General features: G+C 36.8%; 2 protein-coding genes across 2 annotated transcripts; both read left to right on the top strand.

The window, feature by feature from the left end:
* Window positions 1-9557: 9557 nt before the first annotated feature.
* LOC113021542 (beta-galactoside-binding lectin-like) lies at window positions 9558-11627 on the top strand. The gene is made up of 4 exons (XM_080300675.1): window positions 9558-9566; window positions 9961-10030; window positions 10823-11010; window positions 11176-11627. The coding sequence occupies exons 1-4, from the start codon at window positions 9558-9560 to the stop codon at window positions 11320-11322; spliced, it is 414 nt and encodes a 137-aa protein (XP_080156801.1). The 3' UTR covers window positions 11323-11627.
* Window positions 11628-22533: 10906 nt separating this feature from the next.
* LOC113020038 (beta-galactoside-binding lectin-like) lies at window positions 22534-24494 on the top strand. Its single transcript, XM_026163706.2, has 4 exons — window positions 22534-22609; window positions 23168-23247; window positions 23659-23830; window positions 24036-24494. The coding sequence occupies exons 1-4, from the start codon at window positions 22601-22603 to the stop codon at window positions 24180-24182; spliced, it is 408 nt and encodes a 135-aa protein (XP_026019491.2). The 5' UTR covers window positions 22534-22600; the 3' UTR covers window positions 24183-24494.
* Window positions 24495-24999: the final 505 nt, after the last annotated feature.

The raw sequence follows: 24999 nt of genomic DNA, 5'->3' as shown, positions 1-24999 counted from the left end.
GTGAGATTTTTTTTGCCTATTCTGGGTCAGTTCCAGAGGAAAGGCCAACTTTGACAGTTTGCTTCAAGCATAGGCAACCTGTGTTAAACCACATCATGAACCCACACGCAGAATATCTATAAACACACAGTACACTTATAGTAAATTTACAAGTTTCAAGTGAGATCATGCTTTAGAGACAGCCTCCTGAGCGAATAGATAGCCTACTTCCCAGGGTCCATTATTCTTCTCCTCAGTCATGCTTCTATGATTGGTGCAGATGCTCAAAGTGTGGGTTGCTGGTACAACAGAAATCCAGTTTGAAATTACTCACAAGTATGTACTGGTACATATTTGTAAATGAATGTATTCATTTATGTGAAAAGTTAATTGAAACATAGAAGTTGGCTAGTTTGTGATATAGCAGGTAGGTCACACATTTGTCTTACCTCTTTGGATATAACCAAAGCATTGATAAAGCATGGATATAGCATTAGCAACAGTCAACAGCCTGTGATGTTTATGGGTTTTAATAACATTTTCAAGTAAATGTATGTACAAGTAAATGCATCACTTTCTGATAGATTTTGTTTAGAGTAATGATTTAAGATCATCATAAGTGCCTCATGAGAATTTCTGATTTTCAGAAAGAAGTGAGCCACAGTACTCCTGACTTTGGGAATGGGGAGCTTTAAGCAGCTATTGACCAAATAATGACACAGGCTTGGTTGGTGCTATAATTTGGAACAGAGAAATGTGTGAATTTATAGGATTTTATTTATTTATTTATTGTTAGCTCATAATTTTTTAAAGATGTCCCTTCACTCAGTAGCGGTTTTTGATACAGGCGACACGGGTGGTTGCCCAGGGTGGCATCGTGGTGGGGGCGGCATCACCATCGGCAAAAAAAAAAAAAGAATTGCTCGTACTCATGCTGCCCTGACGTCATGCCAGCGCATATTGGGAATGGCATAGGGACCGATCGGTTTTCTATCGCCCATTTGCTGGGAGTAAGGGCGCCCTCCGTTTGCGAGGTGCGCCTGCTGCTTGCGGCCCAGGGAGGAGAGGGCGGGGCGGCGGGGGAATCTCTGGCTGGCTGGAGCAGCATCTAATAACCAGCTCGCAAAACAAAACGAAATAAAAACAAACCAACAAACAGAAAAACACCAGACATCATGATACAGACTTATAATTTGCACCGATGTTTTTTCGAAATACGTGAAAAGTGAGCGCGAGAGCCCTCGGTGCGCCTGCTTGCTGCTGAAGTCAAAGTAAACTTTATTGTCATCTCCGCTACATACAGTCCAGTATATAGAGACGAGATGATGAGGCTCCAGTTACAGCAGTGCAAGTAAACAAACAATATATATAAGAAGAGAAAGGAAATAAACATACACTTTAGGACCAGGGGTAAAGGGATCAATAACAATTTAAAATTTATAATTTACAGTTTGATGATTTAAAGTCTCACACACAACGCCCCCGTCGACAGGGTTGGGGGCGGCTGCTTCCAAATAGAGCACATTTCATTCATAATGTTGTAAATCCAGGCCCATTATGTATTCATGATTTGAATCCTGGGTTGTGCGAAATCCCAGAAATACACCTTAGACAAAGTGAATCTGTGAACTAAGGTGTAGGTCTGTTAGGTTATGTTGTGGTGATCCTCGGGTTCGGGGATGGGTGTTCATACTGGAGTGCAAAATCAAAACCAATGGAACATGGACAAGAAAAGTTCAAAGCCATCAGGTGCTCAGTTTAGAAAAAATAGAAAAGAAGAGGAGGAGAGGGAGAGGGAGTGTTCGCCTAGGGCGCCAAACAGGCTAGGACCGCCACTGCCTGCACTACACTCCCTTCACAGTAATCACAAAGCAGTCCTTCTAGTTTCAGCTCTAACAGCAGCAGTTATGTATATAAAGTTTTTCCTTATCCTCACAATAAATTTTGACAACCAAAGATTGTCCAGTCCAGTTAACTTGGACTGCTAGATTCACATTTGCTGATCAGTGGAAGCCTAACATTTAAAGAGACCACTCGGAAAAAGCTGTAAGGCCTCTGGGGTTCCCCGAACCATACTTTTATAACCTCACTCTGCCGACTGCAATAACACCCACGCCTCTGTGCTGCGGGAGTCTGCTGCTGCTGCCAGGGTTAGTCTTGTACTTTAGTAAGAGGCTGTGAGCGCACAACAGAGAAGAAAACTTGGGTAAACTTTGCAACTTGAGATGTGAAGACGCACAACAAGGAGCGAATAGTTCAGGTAAAAACTCAAACAAGGACTCGTGGGAACAGGAAAACAAATTGGATTGCCTGCTAATGTGCATATATTTATTTTCAGGATGCAAAGGATATTGTTTTGCATTCTGGGCCTACTTGTAAGTAGCTGGCACACCTTTGTGTTTATATGTTTTTCTCTTATTTCATTTTTTTCATCTTTTGACTGAGCTCATTTCTCCTCAAACAAACTGGCGCAAAAAAACCTTGTTTTGAGAAGGTAAAGCAAATCAGAAACTTTTTGTTACTCTAGAGGATTCATTTTGGTCGTTGTCACTTTTTGTCACTTGTCATTTTTTTGTGAGCAGTAATGAGTTACCAGTTAGCTCCATATGACACATTTTGTGTATCATTTAATTCCTGAAGTAAATAAATAGGTTTTCCCCAAAAGCTTTGATGATTTCAGAGAAATAAAGTGGACGGACTTCAGTGAAAGTGGCACAGCTGGCTGCTCAACACTTTTAATAATGTACAATTTATATAAATTAGTCATCAAAGGGGATAGTTAAAAAAAAAAACAAGAGGAGGCTAGGCTGGCAGTGAGATTATGGAGGACCACGAGTGCCAAAATTATTTAACCAAACACATAATTAAATAATAAAAAAATGTCATTAAATAATTGAAAGTAAAATGTGTCATTAATTATTATGAGTTAATTAAATGTGATAAACATTAATTGGTTAAAATTCAAAGTAAGTAAAATATGCATAAACATATAAATGAAGTGAATTCATATTTTATCATTATGTTTTGAATTAATTAATTATTTCAAACTTTAATTACCTACCCAATTAATTATTTAATGACATATTTGTTTAATTCATTTTGGCACTCCTTAGTGAACAGGTGTTCGGTTAAATTTTGTTACAGTTTTTCTCGATTGCTTAAACACTATAACCAATCTTGTGAATCCAAATTTCAAAACCATAAAGCTAATTTCCAAAAAGCACACCCATTTCCCTGAGCTATAAACACTATGCCCCTGCTTTGCCACATGAATCAGATGTGGTGAACTGTTACTGCAAAACTCTACACACAGATCTCTACGTTTGTCAGTACTGACACCATGCGACTACTTAAAAAGCACGAGCAGTCAATAATGTTAACTCACATCAGCACAGCTTTAGCTCAATTAGCACACAATTAACAAAGTGGAAACACTAGGAGTCAAAATGTATCACACACCAATCAGAAACTTTGATGGATAGACAAAAGGGCCAAAGTCAGCTCAATGGATCCAAAGACATGCAAAGAAAGAGGTCGAGGAGGAGAAGGAGATCTAAGACACCAGGGAGGAGGTGGAGGAACATAACTGGCCATTGGGCTATTGTAAATGTCCTTGGTCAGAGTGGAGGGTCTGTGCACATCTTTCTGCCTGCATACTCTTCCTTTCTAAACCCAACAGAGGAGTTATGGTGTACGACAGAGAACCTTATGTCCGTGTGCACCTCCTCCAGGTCATGGAAGACCTAGATATATCAGTAGATGCATGCCAGGGGTGGAGCAGGCATGCAAGAGGATTTTACCCCCGCTGCCTGGCTAGGGCCAATGTAGTCTGTGATGTGGATGAGATTCTCTGGCCTGACCCAGAACACAGACAGGAAGCGGATTAGGAGGTGGACTAATGTTTTTGGTGTGTGTTGTACTGTATGATCCATGAATAAAAATGTGCCACTGTATATACTGTACATTGGTTGCGTCTTTTGTGTTCATCATGTGAAAAGGTTTTTGAGGGGAAGAAACACAAGCAACTTAACTTGCCAGTTTTTACACCTTTAAAAAAGAGCTACATAAACACCTATGCTTGTCTTACAGGTTTTCTTTCACAGCTATAAAGCAGGTGAGGCTCTCCTTCTCTTCCTTCACCCGTGATTTAATATAAACTAGGAACTGCAGTCTTTTATGATAATGTGCGTGTGTGTGTGTTGTGTTTCACCCCAATGATAAATGATCATGAGTCAGCTGCTATTTTTGTCTGAAACTGCTTGTCAGTTAGTTAATTTTGAGCCTCTGATAACGTCGAACTGCAAAACCACTTAAATTAAAGCAGAAGGTCTCCACTTCAGTCCGAGGTACTATAGTCTTTTTTTTTTATTGTATCTGGAAAACAAACTAAAATAAATATAAGAATAAGAAGCCAGAGTGGGATGCAGGACAGCAGTACAGCTGAGTTTTCTGTTAAGCATTAACAGCATTAAAAACCCTAAAGTTGAGTTCTGGCAGGTGCATTCAACCTTGACCCTCCTCTGTGTGAACCGAAAGGCTCGGGAAATTATTATTATCATTATTTGGCTGGGGGATTCGTTCAAATGTTGAATGGAAAATTTCATTAGATGTCATTTGTGTGATAAACAAGTGGCCCTAATCCTCTTCCGTACAAGCATTTCTGGCCTGTTATCGCAAATATAATTGGTCATGTTGGCACTACTGATATTGTAACCATAATACAGTAATAATAATAACACTATGCCCCGGTCAGGATTTGGGCAGGGGGACGGACCATACGGTAGTGCAATTCATCCTGATCGGTGATTGGTCAAATGTCTAGAGTGAAAGAAGGGGACTTCTGATTGGTCAAAAATGTGCAATGAAGGCGACTTCTGTTTTTCATTCAGTCTGTTGTCTTTTTTCTTTATTAGGTGATGTTTCCAGCTCCTTTATCCCACCTGATGGCTCAGCTGTGGTCTGTGATCTTCAGCGTGATCCCAATGTGTTATTTATTTGTTTTTACTGGTTTACAATGACACAAGAGCAACAATTATCAGCGTATGTACAATAAAAGCATCAAGATTTTACTCCAACATTGATGAGGATTTTTCTTTTGCTCCTTTGAGCCAAAACAGGTTGGAAAATAACCTGAATGCAGCTGACAAATGCGTCCTCCTTTTCCCCAGATTTGAAGGATGGGTCGGGTGTATCCTTCGTGGCCCACCATATCCCAAAATTCATAGCGCAGCCCAGCCAATTCCAGTTTCCAGCAATGGCGGCAGCTACTTAGTTTTAATATTACTCTTATTACTCTTTCTGGGTCACAAAATAAACTTTTCAGATATTTTTAGGCGAGAATGTAGCTGTGTAAACTTCAAATATCTGCTCAGCTTATCAAGATATCACATATTTGCAAAAGTGTTCAGACGTTTTCGGAGACGTCTGTTACCCACCAGCTCGATAGTTAGCTGGGGTGAGAATAGCAAACTCCCGGTACATCGTTTTCAACCCCTCTGCGGTCTTTCGCTTCTCAGGTTGAACATGATATATAAGTCGAATAAAAGATTAAAAGATTCGGCATGAGCCCCCGCATCCTCAGGACCTTCTATCACTGTGCCATTGAGAGCATCCTCACTGGATGCATCACCACCTGGTATGGCAACAGCACCGCCTACAACTGCAAAGCTCTCCAGCGAGTAGTGCGGTGCTCTGAACGGATAATTGGAGGTGAGCTTCCCTCCCTCCAAGACATCTACAGGAAGCGGTGCCTGAGGAAAGCGGGGAGGATCATCAAGGACTCCAGTCACCCCAGCCATAAACTGTTCAGACTGCTTCCATCAGGAAGGAGGTTCTGCAGCATCCGGTCCCGTACCAGCAGACTGAGAGACAGCTTCTTCCATCAGGCCATCAGACTGCTGAACACTTCATAGAAACCTCAGCTTCACTACTGGAACTTTAACATTATGCACTCCATACTGTACAGTAATGCCACTGTTTTGCACATGTCTCAACTCTGTATATTTTTATATATTTTATTTATTGTTGACTCTATTTAATTTGTAAAATATGTGTACACACACACACACACACACGTAGAAAAATATTTAGTATACACATCCAGACTGCATACACTATTATATATTGTACGTATATTTATTAGTTTCAGATGTAGCCATTCTTGTATTTTGCTTGTTTACATTATTGTATTTTGCACAACTCTGTTGCTTGTGAAGCTCGCACACAAGAATTTCACTCACATGTGCTGTACCAATGTACCTGCACATGTGATGTGACAATAAAAGTGATTTGATTTGATTTGATTTAAGTCACTCAGATAGCTTAAAATTTTTATTGTTTGGCTTTTTTCAGTGTTTTATTTGTTTGTGAGTAAATCGATTTGGCTGAGATTAAAGTTATAGTTTTCAGACAGCTGAATAAATGTCAAACAGAAAAAATGATTAAACAGAAGTGTGAGATGATTGAAAATTTACGCCAGTGTCCTGTTATATTTTAGATAGGAAGGAGCAGACAGCTGGGTTTATTAAACTCCACTGAGACAGCTGGTGACGCAAAACTGAAGGCTAGACCGTCCAGTTTCACAGCCGATCACTTCAGGCTACCCGGCCTTCGGAGGACCCGGGCCACGTAGGTCGTGAAGGCCGGGTCCTCAGGAGGATGCAGCCTGTCAATTTGGGCACCCCCATTGTTGCACTTTGCTCCCATGTTAGGGTCCACTTGTCAAAGGGAAAAGAGTCGTATCAGTGCAAAGTTGCTATGAGAGATTATCTTTGGCCTGTGACTAAGTATTTGAAGAGGGAATAGTTGATTATGAAAATGATGTGAATCATATACCATGGCTTCCACAGTCACCAGATCTCAACCAAGACTATCTGGGGGAAATTTCACTGATAGGTAATAACTCTGTTAGTGTTTCCGAATCAATTCCAGGAAACACTGGAGCTGTTACGGAGCCATGTGTTGTACAAACTTGTCTTTGTCACCTGCTTGTACACATTGCTTCTTTGGTTCTGGTCTGTTATTTGTTTCTACATATTCATGTTCTGTGAGCCTGTTGGCAGAGAATGCTATTTGTGTGTAACTTAATAAAAAAAACTTATCAAACATGTTTCTCTTTCTATAGACTATCACCATAGACTTTGCGCTACTCGACTTGACTTCTGCAAGCAGCCAAGCCAAGAGTCAATACTCTCATGGGGGTTACGATGGATGTAGCAAAGCAGAAATTGATAATAAAACTAACAAGGAGGCAAGGAAGCTAACCCTTTGCATAAGCTTGCAGGTGCTGCTGTAATTATGTTCACTGTGCTTACTGAATTTTCCTTAATTCCAAGATTACTCTGCCATACATCGTTTACAGTTGACTGTTATGGATGGTTGTTCATCTTCCCGAAATCAATACATTAAAAAAGGTTACCTGATTTGTGATATTACAAGATTTTGTTACACATAACTTTTTTGAATTCTTTTGTTCAGTCTTTCCCCTTGTATGCAACTTGTATTACAAAAACAGACTAAAACTATAACTGAACCTAAGCATTTTCAAAAAAATAAAAACTAAATGAAAATCTCAAGTTGAAACTAAATAAAAACGAATGAAAACCTTGGTGTACATTGATAACTTCTTAACTCTTTATTTTGTCTTCTCATCTGCATAGCCATTTATAGACATGAAAGTTATATGAAAGTTATCTGTTTGACAGCAAGATAAACACATGCTAACATTCCCCTGTAATTTCTGTCACACCTTCTCAGTAGAACACAAAAAAGACCTTTCAGAACATGTTGGCCTTTTTTTTTTTCAATGAAGCACTAAACCTGTTTGGAAAGGAGTGCAGTGACTAGATAAGGAAACATATGCATAAAGGTTACCTATTAGACAGTAAGATAGTAAGAACATTTCCCTGTGTCATTTCTGCATTCTGGCCTCTTTGAATTGATAAACTAGGTAGAATACAACACAAACCTGTCAGATCATATCAAATTTTTTTGAATACGGGTTAATGTGTTTGGAAAGGACTGTAGATAAGAAGATATATGTATAAAAGTAATCTCTTAGAAAGGGAAAGAAATAAATGCAAAAAATTTCCCTGTGTCATTTCTGTCACACCTTCTCTCTTTCCCAGTATCACAGCTGAGCAAAGGCTGAATTGCTTTCTGGCCTGTTTGGATTGATAAACTAGGCGGAAGATCCTGTAGTGTTTGAGCTTTTTTGGATACAGGGGTAAATATGTTTGGAAAAGTGTAAATGACATACAGTAAATGGCTAAAATCAAAATCTTGTTGATTTCTTATATCATTAAGGGTTAATTGAAATAAGGTTAAATGTGCTATATAAAGTTGGGCACTAAGTTTAAAACATTTATAGAATGAATGTCAACTTAAAAAAAAGAATTTCAGTAACAAAGGAACTATATCTCATTTACCAAACATACTATAATTAAATTATAATTAATTTAAACCCTTTTAAACTTTATAAAATGTTTCATAAAGAGTTCACTCGTAGTTTAAAAATGTTTCTCTACAGTCATAATGGGCATGAATGTCATGGTAATTTGAGTCAATTTCTTTGAACTAGAGCAGGGCGATATGACCAAAAATATTTATCACGATATACATTTGAAAATTTGCGATAACGATATAACTGACGATATAATTGACGATATAATTGACGATATAATTGACACTAGACAAAATACTTTACAACTCCACAACTTTATTAGCGCAAAAAATCAATGTATTTTCACTTAAACAAGCAGCTGTTTTTTATGTGCATTAAAGCTTTATAAAAATGTAACAGTGCAAATGCAAATTCCTTGCTGACAGTTTAACCAAAAGGCATTTCCAGTGAAAGCGAAAAGCTAAACCAGTTCCAGACCACGGAAGTTGCAGCATTTTTACAAACCAATTCTGGTTCATCCATTTCATTCAACGATCCACTTTCGCCCTTCTCATTCTCCGTCGCCGCCATGCTTTTTCCGCCATGTGCGTATGAAAACAAAGGCACTGCGCATGCGAGTTTGACCCATATTCTATCGCGATATTTCATTTTCTTATCGTTGCCCAACATTATACCGGTATTACCGTGAACGGTATGATATGGCCCAGCCCTACTTTGAACTATTCTTCTTCCATGATGGAATTATTGTACCCATGCATCTTTAATGACTTTCTAAATAAGAATGGGATGCACAAGTTTGAATTTATTTGGGATTTTATGTGATCCACACTGGCTTGTTCAAGTCGAGAGGGTCTCTTGGAGACATTTCAAACAATGGGAAAGTCCAAAGAACAAATACAGGTTACAATGTAACAGTGTGATGTTAACAACTAATTTTCACCAACATCTGCAAGTATTTGTTAACTACTAATTATTTATTTATGGTCTATAATTTGACAATGGGTCAAATAGTGGGTCTTAAGCAATTGCAGAGTAATATTGTCTGTTTGAAATGTCATTCAGATTGAAGGCTCCTCCCACACTCTATATAATGCAGTCTTCCTGGGTGCAGAGAGACTAAGTCCCTGCAGAACTCTCATTTCTTCTCAGCTGTACTTAACCTACTACATATGCCAAGATGATGAAGGTAAGTAAATATATACAGTCTTAAGCAGATGGTACAAGCTTATTCTTTTCCAGGTTGATGTAACTAAATCAGCAGAGTTATGCTTAAACTAAAGTATAAGCAGTATGCTTTTAGGTTTGTTGTTTTTTCATAATTCTGACATTTTGGATTTATTTGATGGCCTTTTATCATTGAAATATTCATCACAGAGCATATGTGTGCATTAATCATTTCTTAATTGTTATTTTGTCTTCTCAGCTACAGATGGTTGATGCAGGGCATTATTTATTATGGGTGCATCACTATTTTGTAATGCTATTGACTCTTTTTGGAGTCATTTATTATTTCAGCTTCAGCCAGTAAACAGCACTGTCCAGTGCAGTATCACCAAAAATCCCTGTCTTTATCTGTACAGGATATGATAATAAAGAACATGACCTTCAAGGTCGAACAAACCCTGACTGTTGTTGGAGTCATCAAATCTGGTAAATACTGATTAAGGATAAGATGTATTAGGATTTTTAAATTAGTGAGTGAGTCATAGTAAAGTTGAAAAATAAAATATATTTATAATAAAAAGCTTTTGGAGACTTTTTTGGAGTAACAAGAGTAATTGTACTTTCAATCAAAGTTCCACAAATGTACATCTTATTATACAGAGAAAAGTTGCACAAAAATGATAACTAAATCTCCAGGTAAGAGGAAAAATTAGAAAATTTGATTTTGTAAAGTATCTCTTTAACCTCCTAGGATCTTTTGTCCACATACGTGGACATCACATTCTGGGTGATTAAATTAAATTTTGCTCTACAAGGGCCCGATATCCACTTACGAGGACATTATACTGTGCCACTGTCCTATTGAATTTAAAGCAAATGTCCTTTCATGTGGGTCTAATTTTTCTCAGAAACAAAACTTAGGTTAAAAAAAAAAAAATCATTTTTTTTTCATTCATCAGGTCCCAATCAGCCCAAATAGAAAAGAGAAATTAAAAATGCATGCCATGAAAGAGTTTGGGTCTTAGGAGGTTAAGGTAACTGAAGTTTGAAAGGTACTGATATAAAATGTGCAAATATGAGAATTTTTATTTGGGGGTGAACTTTCCCTGAAAGGTAGGTAATCACACTCTGTCACCATTTTATTAAGATTTACTATCTTGGGGCAATTATTGTAGCAAAATTATTTGCAAATCTGTGCCGATAATTTTGTATCTCTATGTCAGTCCATTTTAGTCCCATATTTTCTGATCCTAAATACTGTATAATGTAATGTAATAGCTTTCTCTCATTGCAGGTTTGTTGTGGATATTGGTGAGAGCGAGGACAGAATTGCATTTCATTTCAACCCTCGTTTTGATGACAGCAGACACATAAATATAATTGTCTGCAACTCTTTTGAGGGAGGCAATTGGCATCAGGAGCAATATGAGAAAAGCTTTCCTTTCAGCCCGGGAAAGGAATTCAAGGTGTGAGAGTGTGTTTGTCTGCCTTGTTCTTTCATGCAATCTCTGTTGGAAAATGTGTGTCACGGTATCTTTGATTACATTAAAAACGTCATTATTTGACCTTTTTCTGAGCTATATTACAGTGTTCACATCTCTCTGTTTCTCTCACTCAAAATGCCTTTTTAGATCTCCATTCAGTTCACTTGCTCAGAGTTTGTGGTGACTTTATCAAATGGCTCAACGTTCTGTTTCCCCAATCGCATGGGTGCAGAGAAATACTCTGTCATGGGCTTTCATGGGGATGCTGTCATCAGAAGCATTGAGATCAAGTAAAACGACATCCACCCTTGAATTGCTGAATTGAAATTCTTGTTTTATTTTTCTGTTTGTCTGGCAGCAGATTTTTAGCTCTGCACACAGATGACTGAACATCCTGTTATGGAACTGTGCAGTTTTAAAGTAGTCCAAGGGATTTTTTGGTTTGGATTTGTAGTTTTTTGCTTGCAAGAATCATATACAGTAAACTATCATCAAGTTTCCTTTAATGTGCCTTTAAATGCTTCACTATTCACTATTTGTATTTTCCAAGACTTTTTACTTTTCAATTCTTTCCTGCAAAAGCATCAATAAAGCATGTTCTACTATGAAAAAAAAACATGACTCTGGTGGCTCCTTATACTTGTTTTACAATGCCTTTCATCCTTTCCCAGTGAAACACAGGCACTGCCCCGCTCTGTGATTTGACCTTTTACATACAAGTCATATTTCATACCTTCACAGTTTTGGGTCCAGTTTAAGTTATGAGAAGTGTTTATACCATAGATTAATTTTTCACATATAACTAATCTATCTACTAGTCTATACATGAACTGTTAATCCTTAATTAATGTTTTTCAAAGCAGGATTTTGGAATTATTATTATTTATTAGGATTTATTTTTGGAGAAAAATATCTACACAACATCGTGCACAGATTTATATAAGAAATTAACACAAAACAGACATGAAATGAAACAGTCATTCATTTTAATGAATGTGAAAATGGCAAGAAAATTGTGGGACTGTCGGGACATAACCATTAATAACCACTACAACCATTAAACACTCACCTCACTGCTGTATTTCTAATACTTCCTCAACTACAATTGATAATTATAATTATTAATGCAATATCAATCAATGCTTGGAATAGAAAACACTAAAAGTGGTTTGATGTCATTTTGATGGCAACTTTGCAGTTTACTTCAGTGTAGTCTCAGAATGTGGAGAAAGCTTTCAATAAAATGACTCCAGCTGCTGGTGGTACATATACATAATAAATGGGATTCAATAATTCTTTTTGAAAAATTATCTTTTTTTTTTTTTAAGTAAACTTCTTTTGGTTTACAGCAGATTTTGTTTCTGAGAAAGTGGATAGGGTACAGTTTTAAATGTTTTGAACCTTTAAACCGTTGAAAAGGAAACTTAAATATTTTAAATATCAGGTGAGTTGATTACTGCTATTTATTAAGAAATGCTGAGCAATGTTGTTGACTTCTACTTTTGAAGCTACTACTTACTGGAGAAATATCCCCACAAATACTCTGATATTATTGCATTTACCCAAGAAGAGTAGGATATTTATTTACTTAGTTATATTGATTGCTTTTTGAATGACGTGAGAACAAATTGCCACTTTTACAATAAACTCAGGCGAGTCATATGTGATTATTTTTCTATATCACATTTTGTTATAACAGTGTAATAATAGTTGTCTCTTTTTCTTTATTGGAAGTAGTAGTGAAAGGTTTTTGCAGAATGTGGATTATTGAAGTACCTTAGTGTTATCACTGGAGGACAGTGGGTGCTCAGATCAACTTTGCTTAGTGTAAATTCCCCTCAAATTCTTCTCCCCTCCAACCATTTTAGCAAAACAGCCAAGATGGTAACAATGGGAATAATCATCTCAAGGCTTCAAGACTTCATGTCATCCTTTAAACTCTGTATACTTTCCAACAAATGATTATTTAAAATCATTTCCAGAAACCTTCCTGTTTTTAGCTGCCCCGTGGTTTTGTCAAGGTCATTTTTCTTGCTCTGTATTACTATTAATATTACTTTTACTTGTCTGTGTTTTATAGACATTCTTAATACATAACTTAAACACTGATAGCTGGTGCAAGCTTAGTCTATAATTGAACTGTGCTTTAATTAAAACAGATGTTTGTATTCACTTTTAAACATTATTTTAATGTTGAATATTTGATCTTTTAAGGTCAAAATGTTCACCATACAGCATATATGTACAATAATTACTTCTTTTTCCTTCTCATCTGCATAGGCATGCATAAACATGAAAGTTATCTGTTAGCAAGATAAGCACATGCTAACATTTCCCTATTTCATTTCTGCTATGTGTTCCCAGTATCAGAACTGAGCAGAAACTGAACTGCATTCTGACCTCATTGGCTTGATAAACCCAGCAAATTAAAATAAAGACCTTGTATCATTTATCCTTTTTTAAATGGAGTGCAGTGACAGATGAGAAGACATATGCATAAAAGTTACCTATTAGACAGTAAGATAAGCACGTTCTAACATTTCCCTATGATTTCTGTCGCACCTTCTCTCTTTCACAGTAGTTTAGCAAAGGCTGAATTGCATTTTGGCTTCTTGAACCTTAGGCCTTGTATAATTTGTGTGTGTGTGTGTGTGTGTGTGTGTGTGTTGCACTGGTGCACAGTGACGGTGCATTCATGGTCACTATTACATCATGTGCAGCTCAGGTAAATTAGAACTTATGTTGGTGATACTTTGACTCATTCACTGCATTCAGTTTTTATACCAACTTTATACTCTATATGATAAAGACAATATAAACAGTAGTTAATGGAAAGCATTATGGGATGCATCTGCTTACACCTTGTTGAATTTAGTTGTGCAAATCATTAAAGAGCAGTAAACTTCAAAGCAGCAGCAACACAGGTCAGCTCATCACAACCGTTACACAAAGAAAATCTCCTGGAGCTCTGAATAGATATTATTGTCATTTTTGTCAAGTCCCATTTTAACCCCTCAGAACAACTGAAAAGTCCAAAAGAGTCAGTGAAGATCTAAGAAGGAGAATTGTAGGTTTATTCAAGTTCAGACAGTCTTTTGGAGGCATTTCAAACAAACAGTGTAACAGTGGGATGTTAACCACCAACATATGCAAACATTTTTTAACTTCTAAATTAGTTATTTATGGTCTATAATTTGACTATGAGTAAGGTAGTGGGTGTTTAGCACTGGCACAATCCTATTGGCTGTTTCACATATCACTCAGGTTGAAGGCTCCTCCCACACTCTACAGGGAGTGCAGAATTATTAGGCAAGTTGTATTTTTGAGGAATAATTTTATTATTGAACAACAACCATGTTCTCAATGAACCCAAAAAACTCATTAATATCAAAGCTGAATGTTTTTGGAAGTAGTTTTTAGTTTATTTTTATTTTTAGCTATTTTAGGGGGATATCTGTGTGTGCAGGTGACTATTACTGTGCATAATTATTAGGCAACTTAACAAAAAACAAATATATACCCCTTTCAATTATTTATTTTTACCAGTGACACCAATATAACATCTCCACATTCACAAATATACATTTCTGACATTCAAAAACAAAACAAAACAAATCAGCGACCAATATAGCCACCTTTCTTTGCAAGGACACTCAAAAGCCTGCCATCCATGGATTCTGTCAGTGTTTTGATCTGTTCACCATCAACATTGCGTGCAGCAGCAACCACAGCCTCCCAGACACTGTTCAGAGAGGTGTACTGTTTTCCCTCCTTGTAAATCTCACATTTGATGATGGACCACAGGTTCTCAATGGGGTTCAGATCAGGTGAACAAGGAGGCCATGTCATTAGTTTTTGATTATGGGGTGAATGGTCCTTTAAATTTATTGTAGCAAAATTATTTGCAAATGTGTGTCAAAAATGCTATATCTGTATTTCAGTTTATTTCAGCCCTATGTCCTTCCTACGCATGCTAAAAGGAATATAAGATGTAATAAATATTTGTGTGTCTGTACATTGCAGATTCACGCTGGATATTGGCCCCAGCGTGGACAGAATTGCATTTCATTTCAACGCTCGCTTTAATGCAAAGGGACAGATAAATAAATTTGTCTGCAATTCTTTGGAGGCAGGCAATTGGTGTAAGGAGCAACATGAGGATTGCTTTCCTTTCTGTGAGGGAAAGGAGTTTCAGGTATGAGAGTGTGTGCCTGTATTTTCACCTTATATATATATATATATATATATATATATATATATATATATATATATATATATATATATATATATATATATACATATTTATATATATATATATATATATATATATATATATATATATATATAAGGGGTGCAGCGATACACAAAATTCACGGTTCGGTTCGATTACTTTGGTGTCATGGTTCGATATTTTTTCGATACAAAAAAAAATTGTTCATGCCTTTTTAATTTGTCATTTATTAAAATTATAAATATATATTTTAACTCAAAAGTACAGTTTTTAAATTTAACCCTAACCCTTGTGCGTGTTTTTTATTTTGACAGCGAATGCGCACCTGCGGACCACTTATGTGCAGCCCTGGTTATTTAGCTCGTCATATTGCAGCCACAGAAATTCTTTTGTCCATGAAACCATACAGCTGCACTTTCTTTTTGCCTTATAGTCTGATTTGTCATAACTTTTCCGTTTTGTGGTAAGCTTTTCTTTGGCTGTCACTTCTTCACCCTGACCTGTCTTATTTGGCTCAGCAGAACTGAAATATAAATCCTGCTGCTTTTACACACGCACTCACATAAGCTCAGCGATTCTCTGCGCGATCAACCTCTCACATGTTTAAGCTTGCTGCGGGAGATTTCACTTGTCATGTTTGCATAGTAAGCTAACGATTGATAAGACGATGTCAGAGGAATTGGTGTGCAAATTATCATCACTCACAGATCAGTGCTGTCGCTCTCTATACACAGTTCGCGCGATTGCAAAGTGAAAGCAAAAAAACAAGCGCAAATTCAAACGCGATTTCAATATGTCACATATTGACAGTGGCTCACCGATGCCAATGACATAATTACCCAGCTACATTTCCGAAAGAATGCAAAAGCATTGACATATATTTTTCCTTCCTGCGATAGGCCGACGGGCAGGGAAGAGATAGATTTTGGTAGCCCGACTGGAAAAATCGCTAGCTCCGGGACGTCGGGGAAGGAAAGTTGATAAAATAAATTACAAATTTTGTATTGTTCGATACATATGCGTACCGAACCGAAAGCACTGTATCGAACGGTTCAATATCGATACGAATATCGTTGCACCCCTAATATATATATATATATATATATGTATGTATATATATATATATATATACATACATATATATGTATGTATATATATATATATATATATACATACATATATATGTATGTATATATATATATATATACATACATATATATGTATGTATATATATATATATATATACATACATATATATATATATATATATATATATATACATATATATGTATGTATATATATATATATATATATATATATATATATATATATATATATATATATATATATATATATATATATATATATATGTGTGTGTGTGTGTGTGTGTGTGTGTGTGTGTGTGTATTACAATCAATCTATAATTTGTCTCTCTGTTTCTTTTCACTCAAAATGTCTTTTTTAGATCGCCATTAAATTCACACCTTCAGAGTTTGTGGTGACTTTACCAAATGGCTCAACATTCTGTTTTCCCAACCGCATGGGTGCAAGGAAGTACTCTGTCATTGGATTTGGTCAAGATGCTGAAATTAGAAGCATTGAGATCAAGTAAATCTACATCATCAATTCACATTGCTTGTTTTATTTTTCTGCTTGTCTATCAGTAGGTAATCTCCCCAAAGGTGGATGGTGACCGTGCCAACCTTGAATTTCATCACTAATTTCATTTTTTATCTTAAAGGAATTTAGTTTGTTGAGAGCCTGATCCAAACAGCTTTGGGTGTGAAGATGGGATGTAAGATAAATATTTTCTTTGGTCCTTGACACAGATAACTGAAGTTTTAAAGTAGCCAAAGTGATTTTTCTGTTTGGAATTAGCAGTTTGCTTGCAAAAATCAAATAAAGTGTGATCAAGTTTTTCTGTAAGGTGTCTGAAAGTACTAAAGCATTTGTTTGAATTCCCAAGACATTCCATTTGTTCTTTCTTTATTGCAGCAACATTATTTAAAACACATTCTTTTATGAAAAAACATGACTCTGGTGACTCCTTATTCTTGTTACACTAACATGGAATGTTTTATGATGCCTTTGGGCGTCCCCTGTGAAATTACTTCATAGGTGAAACTGTCACTGCTGTGGTCTGTAATTTAATTCTTATTATGGGTCATATTTCATAACATGAGGGTCCGCTTTGACTCACAGTAACTGTATGTACCAAGGTTTGTACTACAGATCAAATTACAATATATATCTATTCTACTTGATATTATTAAATGAATAATTAATCCTAAATTGTATGTATGTCTAACGAGAGCAAAACTCTGTAGGTAGCTCCAAGTTCAACTAAAAATCTCAAAAAATGGAGCAAAATAGTGTGAGAGTGCAATCCCCAACTTTTGCTGGTATCTATGGTCAGTTTTGTAGATTAATAGCAAAAGTTGCACTATATTTTCAAACACAGATAGTCAGGCAGACAGAGTCATCACAATATAAACAGCCTTCAGTAATTGACAGGCTCCAAAACTGGAAACTGTGTGACCATATTTTGGCATTGCAATGTTTTATGTTCTGTGTATTCTTATATGAAGACCATTTAAATCCCTTCTAGAGATAAACTGATCTGGAAATGCCAGAGTTATTTTCACTGAGAGTAAGGGGCTGAGCTCAACTCATGAAAAGTAACCCCACACCATAATCCCTCCTGGCACGATGCAGTCAGACAAGTAGCATTCTCTGCAAACACTGGGTTTTCCTCGGCATGAAAGATAGAAACTTCACAGTTCAAATAGGAAGTTGTAATAATAACTACTAATTAAATGCATATGTAAGCAGATAAATGAGTGAAAAAGGTGAGTAAAAAAAGAAACACTCAGGGAAGCCCCCAGCAGCATTGGTCTTTTGCAGCATAATTAAGGGAGGATTCAGGTTCAGACATAGTAAAAGGATATAATACAAATAGAAATGCACAATGTATCGCCAACTGCTGCACCTGTAGGAAAAACAAACATAAAACATCTGGAACGGCAAAAATTGAAAATGCACAGGTACATAAATCAACATTTTTTTTGTGCCGTGTGTGGGTGAGTTTTTGTTTTGTTCTCTTTGTGTGTGTTTGTTTTACTTTTTACTTTGTACAACACTTTGGTCAACCTGTGTTGTTTTTAAATATGTGTATAAATAAATGAAATGATTGACTGAGTGATTGATTGATTAATCTACGTAGCCAATTTAATTAACAACTTATATATAACTGCTTATTTCATAGTGTAATCTTCACATCTTCACTTTATCCAAAGCACATTCTTTGTTGATTCTCCCGCTAATTATATTCACAGTATTTCCTCACCTCACTGTGTCTTTGGGGATTTGCTAGGTTAGCTTAGTTTGTAGCTGACTCACTAGTAGCATGGCCTCTTTACTTGTTCCTCCTGCACTTTCCTGCTCAGTGTGTTACTCCTCGACTTCCTTTAGCAGTATTGATACTTATAATAAATGTAGAGATTGGCAGCTCTGGATGCCAGGATTACTGAACTGGAGACTTGGCTTCGCACCCTTAAAAACCTCGTAGCTAGCTAGGCCCCTGTAGCTGGTGCAGCTAAAGGTAGTGTAGGGCCCATTAGCTCTCCCCCGGCATATTGTCCCAAGCAGCGGGGAACACAGGGTGGCTGGATGATGATGAGGAGGAAATATACTTAAACAGAAGCCCCAGTACACTACCAAACTGTTCATGTGACTGACCATTTTTCCCCACCGGCTAACGGTAAATGCAAAATTGAATAAAATTATAATTCACATTGGCAGTAAGGACAACCAGTAACATAAATCTAAAATTTATATTGAATTGGTGTGCAACTGCAGCACGGTGGCACGGTGGTTAGCACTGTTGCCACACAGCAAGAAGGTCCTGAGTTCAATTCCAACATCAGGCTGGGGTCTTTCTGTGTGGAGTTTGCATGTTCTCCCCGTGTTTGCGTGGGTTCCCTCCGGGTACTCCAGCTTCCTCCCACCGTCCAAAGACATGCAGCTTGAGGGGATAGGTTAATTGGAAAATCCAAATTGCCATTGTGTGAATGTGCGAGTGAATGTGAGTGCGAATGGTTGTCTGTCCCTGTGTGTTGGCCCTGCGACAGACTGGCGACCTGTCCAGGGTGTACCCCGCCTCTCGCCCTATGACAGCTGGGATAGGCTCCAGCGCCCCCCGCGACCCTGAAAAGGATAAGCGGAAGCGAATGGATGGATGGTGTGCAACTTTGCCAAAAAATGCTAGAATCTGTAGTTTTCTCTTGTCCACTCCCCAGTTGGACCAGGAGTGACATCCTTAGCTGCACGTTCTTTTGAATTTGCTGTCTGTCTGAGTGGTGTCCAAAAAACGATGTGGGCTTTATAGATTATTGGAAAACTTTCTGGGGGAAACCTAGTCTTGTTAGGAGAGACAGCATCCATTTCACTTTGAAGGGAGCAGCTCTCATTTCCAAAAATCTGGCCAAATTTATTAAACCCATCCAAACATAACTATATAACTGTCCAGATTTGGGACCAGGAAGCAGAGTTGCAGTCTTAAACAGCTCTCTATAGCTTCTCTCCTTCTGCTACCCCCCAAAACCCCATCTCCTTAGAGTCTGTGTCTGGTCACAAACAAACAAAAATAATCTAAAAATCTGCAAAAAATGACGTAAAAAACATACAATCACAAAGAAAAAAGAATACTGTATCCACATCTGCACCGAAGAGTAAAAGAGTCAAATTTGATTTTAGAAAACATTAGGTCTATCTCTTCCAAGTCCTTGTTAGTGCACAAATTAATAATTAATCAACAAATTGATTTACTCTGCCTTACAGAAACCTGGTTGCAGCAGGAAGATTATGTTAGTTTAAATGAATCAACACCCCCGAGTCATTCTAAGTACCAGAATCCTCGAAGCACAGAATCCTGAGGTGCCGATTCAACCATTCATTCAGCCATTCAGTACATTTTCAGTAATTTCTTTTTCAAAAACGCACATGTACTTACATTTATTTACATTTACTTGAGTAGGGTAAGGAGTTGCCACCTCAGCATGCAGTCAAGTTCAATAGAGTCTTGTTAATAACCTAATAATTTTATTCATGTGTGTTGCATCAGCGACACATTCAAAAGTTTCAGGGCACGGGCCCTCGAGGGATGGAGTTTGACATTTGATGGTCTAAGCCACAGGTGTCGAACTCCAGGCCTCGAGGGCCGGTGTCCTGCAGGTTTTGGATGTGTCCTTGATCCAACACAGCTGATTTAAATGGCTAAAATACCTCCTCAGCATGTCTCAAAGTTCTCCAGAAGCCTGGTAATGAACTAATCATTTGATTCAGGTGTGTTGACCCAGGGTGATATCTAAAACCTGCAGGACACCGGCTCTCGAGGCCTGGAGTTCGACACCTCTGGTCTAAGCCATCAAATGACAATTTTAAATCAGCTCTAAAGATCTTCCTGTCTGCATGGACATACATAGGCATGTCAGTTATCTGCTAGATAGAAACAAATGCTGTGTTGGATTTTTTCCCCTTTAGTTTGATACTATAGGCAGGATATAATAAGGAGCTTGTATCATTTGGACTATTTTGGATATGGGGAAAATGTAATTGGGGAAGCAGTGCAGATATGGTAAATGAGATGACATATGCACAAACATTATCTGTTAGACATTAAGATAAACACATGTTAACATTTCCTTGTGTCATTTCTGTCACACCTTCTCTCTTTCCCTGTATCAGAGCTGAGCAAAGGCTGCATTGAATTCTTTCCTCTTTAGATTGATAAATTAGGCAGGCTATAATAAGCACCTTGCATCACTTTTTTGGATACGGGGAGAATTTGCTTGGAAAGGTATGGTAGATGAGAAGACATATGCACAAACATTATCTGTTAGACAGCAAGATAAACATGCTAACATTTTCCCTGTTTCATTTCTGTTATGAGTTCTCGCTTTCCCGGTATAATAGCTGACCAAAGGCTGCATTGCAATCTTCCTCTTTGGATTAAAACTAAACAGAACACAGCAAATACTTTGTATTAACTGGGCTTTTTTCCCCGAACCCCAAATAATTGTAACCATTTTTGGAAAGGGTTACAATTATTTAAATCACATTAAAGGTTGAAATTAAATTAAGTAATAATGTAGAAGCCAGAACTCCAATTCTATGTGAAACAGGGGTAAGCTGCAGTGTAAACGTTTAGTAGTAGTGTAGTATTCCTCAAAGCACCTCACTGTTACAGTCCACTTTGTGTTGATTTCATGCACAAATTACAGTTATTTTGTGATTCATTAAAATAGTGAATTCACGATTATTAATTAAATGTCTGACTTTACATTACATCCAGAATTCATAAACTTGCCAGTGACAGATTTGCTGGAGTGTCATGAAGTGAATATGGTTGTGACATGTCATTTACGATTAATAAAAAGCATATTTAGCTCTTTTATTTTTCTCACAATATTTTTTCTTAGCATTCAGCCAGTCTTCACCAACAGGGGCAGTATTTGTTAACTACTAACATTTTTATGGTCTATATTCCATATACAAGTCAGCTGGTAGGAGTTTAGCATGCTAAATATAATATAATATTTTGAGCCTGACATGAAAATAAAGCTGTTAAATGTATGATCTAGTTGTGGTTTTTGCTTTCTTGTTTTATATGTAAAAGAATGATTAAAAACCAAGTTTTCATGCTGCAAAATGGTAAATTGAGTGTAAAGGTAACACTACAGGAAGAGTTTTAGTAACACTACTTGGTGTAAAATTAATTAAAAATTTTACTCTATGAGAGCTAATTTTTCACTAGAGATCAGTGTATGAATAACACAGTATGGAGTAACATCAACTCTCATCAGTTATTTGAACCCCCAGTGTTCATTTCAAATAAGTCAGTTCAGTGTTAAAAATCAGTGGGATTTTCCTCAAATAGAGTTCATTTATCACTATGATAGAGTAAATAATACGACACTACTAGTAGTGTTAAGTTGTTTTAACACTATGCGTTGTTACTCAGTGCTAAATTTTCACTCTATTTAGAGTTAATTTTACTCTAAAATTTTAACACTATAGAAAGAGTTGATTTAACACCAATTCCAAATGGGACCAAATAGACTCGGGACCAGTGTTAAATTCAACTCTTTAAGTGTTATTTTAACACTGCAAATTTTACTGTGCAGTAGCACAGTTATACTGGCCGTTTGAAATGTCATTCAGGTTGAAGGCACCGCCTACCTTCTATATACTGTGGCCTTCTGCTGGAGTGCAAAGAGACAAGACCACACAGCACTCTCATTTCTTCTCAGCTTTACGACTTGACCTATTACGTCTGTCAGGATGGAGACTGTAAGTATAATTTTGGAAGCAATATTTAACTTACATTACTTTTGCTTCTCTCCGAGTCCTATAACTGATATGGAGAGTCTTAAACCATAGTTTAAACATGGAACTGACAGCTGGTGCAAACTTAATCTATACCAGGCTGATGTAACTCTGTTTTTTTTGTTTTGTTTTGTTTTTGTTTTAAATTGACTTTTGATTGAAAATTTGGGAGTCCTGCCCTTTTGGATTTATTTGATGACCTTTGCTATTTACCACATAGTGTAAGTGTGCATTAATCACTTCTTAACTGTTGCTTTGTATTATCATCAACAGTAACGGGTAAGTTACTTAATGCAGTGCATTATTGTCTAGTAATACTACTTTCTAGATTTTTTTATTAGATGCAAATATTATTGTAGCCTCAGACAGAAAACATCACCATATCATCAACCTGCCCAACTTTTGTGTCTGTATGTGTGCGTTATCTTACAGAACATGTTTCTCTCGTTTGTCCACGATATATTTATCCCAAGGGAAACACTACAGGCTAATCTAATGTAAACTAATAATTTTTCTTCACAGGTTATGACAATAAAGAACATGACCTTCAAGGTTGGACAAACCCTGACTGTTGTTGGAGTTGTTAAACCTGATTCCAAAGAGTAAGTACTTGAGTAAGACCAAACTGATTTTGTAAATTAGTGAATCATAGTAAAATTGAAAATAATAAAAAGGATAAACTAAAAACTCTTATTGGAACTTTTTGGTTTTCAGTAATTGTAGTTTCAACCAAAATGTAACAAAATCGATTCTTGTTATACATTTGGGAGATGCAGCTGTCATCTCCCAAATGTCAGATTTCACACAAAAATGCTAACCAGGTGAAAAATTTCTAAATTTGAATTTGTTGTGAACTGTCTTTGTCTCTTTAAGGAAGCTGAAACCTTAAAAGTACAGCTATGAAACATGTTTTTGTGTTTAATTCTTGTTGTTCTTCTCATTATAGTTTACCTAGTATAGTAATAATTAATAAGTGTTTTAAGCATGTAGCTTTGTGTGTCTGTTCGTTGCAGGTTTGCAGTGAATATTGGCCCCAGTGACGACAGAATTGCACTTCATCTCAACCCTCGTTTTAATGCCAAGGGAGACACAAACATCATTGTTTGCAACACTTTCGAGGCAGACAAGTGGTGTCAGGAGCAACGGGAGAAACGCTTCCCTTTCAGCCTGGGAAAGGACTTCAAGGTATCTATCTATCTATCTATCTATCTATCTATCTATCTATCTATCTATCTATCTATCTATCTATCTATCTATCTATCTATCTATCTATCTATCTATCTATCTATCTATCTATCTATCTATCTATCTATCTATCTATCTATCTATCTATCTATCTATCTATCTATACAAGCTATAATATAAGTCCTCTGTCTCTCATGCCTTTTAGATTGTCATCAGATTCACTCCTTCAGAGTTTGAGGTGACTTTACCAGGTGGCTCAACATTTAGTTTCCCCAACCGCCTCGGTGCACAGGAATACTCGTTCATGAGCTTTCATGAGGGTGCTCGCATTCAAAGCATTGAGATCAAGTAAATCTCTTTCCTCTCTTGAATTGCTGGATTGAAATTTTTGTTTTCTTTTTCACTTTGTCTAGCAGCAGGTGATAATGTTGCTCTAGGTCTTCAGCTTCTTCAGAAATTGAGTTTGTTGAGAGCAAATCCAAACAGATGGACTCCTAAAGAATCATAACCTTTTTGTAATGTTTTGCTAGCAAGAACCACATACAGTACAGTGTGATCAGGTTTTCTTTAATGTGCCTTTAAATGCTTCTTTGTTAGTTATTTGCTATATTTTGATTCTTACCTGTAACAGCATCAATTAAAGCGTTTTCTGTGATGAAAGAAACACGACTCTGTTGACTTTTTATCCTTGTAACACTTACACAGTGAAATTACTTCATAGGTGAAACCGTCACTGCTGGGGTCTGTAATTTAACCTTCACATATGGGCTGTATTTAGCGTCTGTACCAAAGTATGAACTACAGATCAGTTCAGAATGTATAGTCTCACATTAATAAACTGATGAAAAACATCAACACAACATCAAAAACTCTTTATCTTTTTTTAAAGATAATTTAAGTATTGTTGTTAATTAAAATATAAACTTTAAAAAAAAAGGTCAGAGGAGGAAATACCAGTTTTTGAGGAGCCTCAGAAGATGATGAAAATGATGACAAAGTCCATTATGGATAAGAAGTAGTGCTTAAGCTGGAGCTCTGAAGTTGAATGATTTGGTTACTCAGCTGCAGCACAATGAGGTAACCTTTTGACATTCTTGTTAAGAGAGTTTTTAACTTCCAGAAGGGTTTATTGTTTTCCCATTATCAGAGACATCAAGATCATTTTTTTA

This window comes from Astatotilapia calliptera, chromosome 4, assembly GCF_964374335.1.
Source record: "Astatotilapia calliptera chromosome 4, fAstCal68.1, whole genome shotgun sequence".
NCBI lineage: Eukaryota > Metazoa > Chordata > Actinopteri > Cichliformes > Cichlidae > Astatotilapia > Astatotilapia calliptera.
Note: the sequence above shows the minus strand (reverse complement) of the source record. Positions and strands in the feature narration are given on the sequence as shown.